Source organism: Etheostoma spectabile, chromosome 16 (genome assembly GCF_008692095.1).
Source record: "Etheostoma spectabile isolate EspeVRDwgs_2016 chromosome 16, UIUC_Espe_1.0, whole genome shotgun sequence".
In the NCBI taxonomy this organism is placed as follows: Eukaryota; Metazoa; Chordata; class Actinopteri; order Perciformes; family Percidae; genus Etheostoma; species Etheostoma spectabile.
The window spans coordinates 25161319-25167212 of record NC_045748.1 but is presented as its reverse complement, the minus strand read 5'-3'; the positions used below and the strand labels follow the sequence as shown (position 1 = coordinate 25167212).

Sequence of the window (5894 nt, the reverse complement as noted above, 5' to 3'; positions counted from 1 at the left end):
TCTAGCCTTCTCCTGCTTTGTGAGCTTAAACTATTTTCAGTTTCAGTTTTGAACCGCACTGTACACAGCTTTTCACAGCCAGTGAGTGGTTCTTTCTCAAGGAGGACATTTTTGGGGTGAAATATCCCTTTACTGTCAAACTCCACTCTGTCAAATCGTTTAGAGGAAGGAGCTTACCTTTAATGGCAGTGCTTCTGGTATTTCTCTTCTCCTTCTGCCAGTCTGTCTGACCTTCGCTGACCCACTCCACCACATACTCTGAAACCTCTGTACTGAAGGGGGGTTTCCACTCCAACCACAGTTGGCCACTATGGGGCCACACCTTCAGCTCTTCAACTGGGGCACGCTCTGACAGACACACACACAGAGCGAGAGCGAGCGAGAGAGAGAGAGAGCGAGAGAGAGCAATGTCAGCAGTGACTAGCTCCACAGTAAAATGCAAAGAGAAAGAGAACAATGTAATAATTAACAGTGTTGTGTAACAGTGTGTGTCCATATGATAAGTTTACTGTAAATGTATGTGATTAGACCAGACACAGCAGCACACCACGGCCCAGCCTGCTGCGGTGAGAAACCGCGTGTGTGCCTGCTCTGGTAAGTTGTAGTTGGCTTTGTGAGTCAGCGGAAGTGTGAGGAAACAGCGGCCATATGTTGCAGCAGCATATCATACTGTTTCATGCCTGACGTTTGGCTGAGCATACACTGAACAAGAAATGCACATGCAGTATTTAAAAAATAAAAAACAAATTTGGAGAAATGTGAGAGAGACAGTGTGATTTGTGTGCATATAAGAAGTCTTATATCTTTAAGTTGTAAAAAGTGGGAGCGAAAAACTAAAATGTTGGGTTGTAAATCTGTTCAGTACAATCACACACACTCATTTCCTGTTTTTGCTGTACTGTCCACTTGAAAACCAAAGGCATAAAAGTGTAACATTCTTAAAAATAAAGACTAAATAGTCCAGTTTAAAGGCTACATTAATTTGGAGTACTGGAGTATTTTTGTCTTGTTCATTATTATGATTGTTGCATCTACATTCCTGCAAGTCTCCTCCTCATCAGTGTATGTTCATATTATCTTTATACTGCTGGGACGGGGTCTTCTTAAAGTCCAGATATTGACATTAAATCTCAAAACTTAACATTACCCTCTTCCACTGACAACTTCACAGAAAAAGAGCTGCTATTACTAGAAGAAGTCCTTGGGGAAGCTGGGGGAGATGTGCATAGTGTAGCAGCACACCTCCCCTGCTATAATACATACAAGTCAAAATATCACATGCAGTGGTTTAGATTATACACTTAAAGTGATGGTTTGGAGTAATTTCACCCTAAATTACTTCCCTCAATTATAACGTGTCTCCTGCTAGTTGTAATACAGCACTTACTTTTGAAAAATAAGTTCAATTATAAATTTTTGTTTGTTGTATCCATTTTTGTTGTTGTAGTTTGTCGTTTTACTGCCGGCAGCAGCAGAGAGCAGAAGCCGGCAGACAAGTGTTATTTAAATAACCTCCGAGTGTACTTCCAAACTTCCCAATCCGTGGGTAATTTACAAGATACACCCTTGGATCCAATAGAGCTTGCACTAAGCTAATCAGCTGATAACGCTAACTCGCACGTTGTTCGACCCAGGTGAAAAAAAGCTTCTGGAGGGTATGGGTTGAGATTGTGGTGCGTAGGACCCAAGGGTGAAATTACTCCGAACCACCACTTTAAGTGGGAAGGGTGTCAAACTCAGTTTCTCACACTGGAAAACATTAATCACATTAAGCCCTAAAAAAAGTAAGCCATCATAGAAAAAAAGCTCCAAAAAAGATCGGACAAAGTGACAAAAAAGACAAAAAAGGTGACAAAAACTAGGCAGGCCAAAATATAATGAGAAACTAAATTAACATGCGGACCAGATCTAAGTCTGCGAGGGGCCGGATTTGGCCCGCGGGTCTTGAGTTTGACACGTGTGCTTTAGAGTGTGACCGTGGACACCTACCACGTGCTTTCTCCGAGATGAATAACGATGCCTCCGCCGATTTTCCCACAGAATTGGTAGCGGTGACGATCGCTCGGACCGATTTCTGGTCAGCCAGGTGAATCTGTTTGAGATCAGTGATCGTCCAATGGCTGGATCTGGGAATACTGGCCCACTCCAAACTTCTGTTCTTGACTTTTTCCTTTTGGTCTTGAATCTTTATGTCGAACTTTATTATCCTCCCGTTGGCAAGCACAGGATCCTTGCAAGACAAAGTCACACACTGCATGTTACCCTTCAGCATCACGTTAGAAAAACAGAACACTAGAGTGTGAACAGTAGAGTGTAGACAGTGTTTTCCCTGGCTTTCGTGCATATTTGGCGGGGGATTTAGGCAGAGAAAACGTTGCGTTTTACAATTTAAAAAAATGCCATATCTCCATACATTTTATGTCTCTTTGTGGTCATTTGGCATCACTTTGTAGTTGGTTTGTGTCTATGTGGTAGTTTGGAGTCTTTTTTCCCCAACATCATTTTGGATCGTATCTGTGTCTATAATGGTGGAAAAGCTAAAGCAGATAGTAAATAAATAACATTCAGAAAGCTTAAAACTCAAAAATTGCTACAGTCATTGGATCTGAGAAAAGTCTTTTACTTTCATTTGTCTTAGGTGGCTGCCAAAACGGCAGGAAATACCCTGCTAGAGTGCAAAAACATTCTTTTCTTAAGAAAAGGATGCTATTGTGCGTGTGTGTATTCAACCTTTGGAATGATGATAAAAACACATTCAGAGGATAAGGCGGGCCCACAGTTGGAAATTGCTCCTTCCTTTGCTCGACAGGAATCTATTGTCCTCCGAATTAACAACACATTCAATCAACCCAGAGAGCAAAGCGCCTGCTGAACTCGAGATGTGTGTCTCCGTAAATTTGAATTGCAAAAACTGAATCGGAATTCTGAGAACTGACCGTGGAATTATAGAAATACAAATACAGTTTCAATTTCATGACAATCAGGTTTCAAGTGTTTTTTTGTTTTGTTTTTAAATTCCAAACTAAACTAAATAAATTCGATTTTGAATTATGCAACTCAGTTTTTTTTCTCTTCTATTTATATTTAAATTAAACAAAGCAAATTTAAATATGAAATTATTTAAATTCAGTTTCTGCTGACACCTTTCTGCCCATAGATATGTCCACATGTTTTAAAGGCACATTAAAAAAAAACTTAGAACAGCCCGAATTGTGCCAAATTTATGAAATACTATTAGTAAAATATTAAAGGGTTACTAGCATTTTTTCCAACCTGGATCAGATTTGAACTGCCAACACCACAGAACAAGCAGTATTTCAGAAAAAGACGCTTTTTAGGCAAAGGTTTGGTATGTTACAGAGTGCTGGCATTGGATTTTCTCCCTTGATGGACAGGGTTGTAAAAAATCATAATGATAACCTGCACTTTCCATGCATGAATTAGGTGTCCTAACATGTTATTGTTTTATGTGATTTATGTTTGCCAATACAAACCGTAGTATTAGTATAATTAGATGTAACAGTTTGCGGTGTTAAACTGAATGTGATGCAGGAATGTACCTTGCAAATAAAGCGCACTCGTCGTTCATTTGCGCTGTCACCCTCAGCAATAATCCTCCATAAATCTGGTATACTTGCTGGTCCTAAGACAAAAGAGAGAAAAGAAAACAAAATATTTTGGTTGACCAAATTAACCGAATGGAACCACACACCATTGTTCTGTTTGTGCACAGGACAGGGGAAAGGCCACAGATGTGTAAAGACAAAGGCAGTGGGAGTATAGCAGTGCCTTCAGGAATTGTCGATGTCGTGATCGCAACAATTCACGCAAATTAAACTAGTTTGCTTTCATTTTTGAAGAATTCTACCAAAATCAAAAAAGCCTAATTTTTTTAAATTTTCACATTCTCTCGCAACTTCCTCGCAACACAAACACAGAAGACATTGCAACTTGCATCGCATTTGAAGGACTGGTAGAGGGACTTGATCTGGCACACGCTCTGAAGGAGCACCGACAGGTTCGGGTGCCGAGTTCAAATATCAACACTCTGTCTCCCCCTGTATGCTCTGACTGAGTGTGAGGAAGATCTCAATGAATCATATTGTGTCCATCAGGTAGAACAGACATCGCTTTTTTTAAATCGTCTTTTTTCATCAATTTTAACAAGTGTATTTGGTGGTCAAACACTGAAGTGAGTCTGAACTGGCAGCCATTAAACTCACGGGCCTCTGGTGTTCTCTCGGTAGCCATGGTACTCCAGTCGCTCCAGTAACGGCCCTGCCTGGCATTTTTGCAGGACACCTGGGTTTCATACACTTGGTATGGCTGAAGACCTTGGAGTCTGAATGACTTTATGTCTGTTGCAGTGTCCCAGGGAGGCACCTAAAAGGACAATAAACACACATCTTTTATTGATTTTGTCAACTAGGGCACCCAGATAGCTCAGTTGGTAGAGCGGCCGTCCATATATAGAGGGTTACTCCTCCACGCAGCCTGGTTTGACTCCGATCTGCAGCCCTTTGCTGTATGTCATTCCCCCTCTCTCTCCCCTTTCATATCTTCAGCTGTCCTGTCAAAAGTAAATGCTGAAAGTGCCGTAAAAATAGCTTCCTTTTTTTGGCTCAACTAACAATTGGATAAGACAAGCAGCAGATTTGTCGGATGACCAGGCTGCCACACCACACCACAATATGTACCAGACACACAAATGAAGACAAAGACTGACATCACAGTTAAGGTTCTGAAGATTTCAGACCGGGTTGATGTGGGGACACCTGGGGTTACTGGTGCTAATAAAACAGGTCCCTGGAGGCAGTGAATGCACCCTGAGCAGCTACTCCTTTAGAAGCAGCAGCCTGTTGCACCAGCTGTGTAAGTTCTCTCTTACGTTGAAACTAGTTAGTTTGATACTAAAGTTGTGTTGTTGCTGGGTTGCACCAAGGCAACAGGTTGATCTTAGTTACACTGTTAGTTACAGCAAAACAATGACATCTCTAAACTAGGACAAATCATTATCATTGATGATATACAACCTTAACGTTAGTGCAAAATAGCATTAGCGACATGGAGTGGTAGAACGTTGACTCCAACACATGGCGTAATAACAGGGTTTTGTTGACCTATTATTGTTGAGCAGATTAAACGTTATAAATGAGTAGAAGCTAACGTTAACCCAAATCTGCTGCCTGCAGGTCATTAACGGTCTGTAATCCTCTGTAGCTCTGCTCGTGGAAAACAAAAGTAAAAATCATAACAGATATCTGAAGGGGTGGCATCCTAAATTATGCCACCTGTCAAAACAATGCACCATGATGTTTTAAGGAGAACTTTACACACACTAAGGGCTAAGTGTAAGATTTAATGTGTAACTTATGCCTAGGTTAGAGCCATTTCAGCTGGTAGCAAATGTTAGCAGCACGTGAACTCCGACCTTAATCAGAACTTCTGTTCAAACTGGTCTACGTCTGAACTTCCACAGCTGGTGCCCCCCAGTGCAGAGGAGGACAAACGTGTTCTACAGCGATGACGGGGCTCTTTGAGGCTGTCCTTTAAGCTAAATTCTCAAAGCATCTTACTTTTGCTTGTTAGCATGGTAACATTAGCTAGTCGTTCTTCTTTTTGTCATTTAACAGCAACTGACTGGTGAAATACCGTAGTGGTATCAGTTGTTATTACATTTTAAATAAATCATTTCAATTCAACCATATGGCCCTAGCAAGAAACAAGCCATCCTTTAATGTCCCCAACTGTGGATTTGTGCACTTCTTTTTCTTTAAAGTGTCGGCAAAAACACATTTGTCTACAGTACAGCAGCGGAAGAATGTGTATTTTTCAATGAGCATGTTTAAAGTGTCTTTAAAGAAACTAAATACCATGTAGCATTTTCATTTTTT

General features: G+C 40.8%; 1 protein-coding gene across 2 annotated transcripts in view; it reads right to left on the bottom strand.

Moving 5' to 3' along the window:
• il6st (interleukin 6 cytokine family signal transduce) overlaps positions 1–5894 on the bottom strand; it is a 20460-nt gene that overhangs the window by 7385 nt on the left and 7181 nt on the right. The window contains exons 7-10 of one of the 2 annotated variants that reach the window (XM_032540177.1): positions 4224–4383; positions 3561–3643; positions 1990–2230; positions 178–354 (exon numbers count right to left, since the gene is read on the bottom strand). In XM_032540177.1, the coding sequence (XP_032396068.1) occupies positions 178–354; positions 1990–2230; positions 3561–3643; positions 4224–4383 (661 nt within the window). The remainder of the gene's footprint in view (positions 1–177; positions 355–1989; positions 2231–3560; positions 3644–4223; positions 4384–5894) is intronic. The other variant, XM_032540179.1, reaches the window with a different exon arrangement.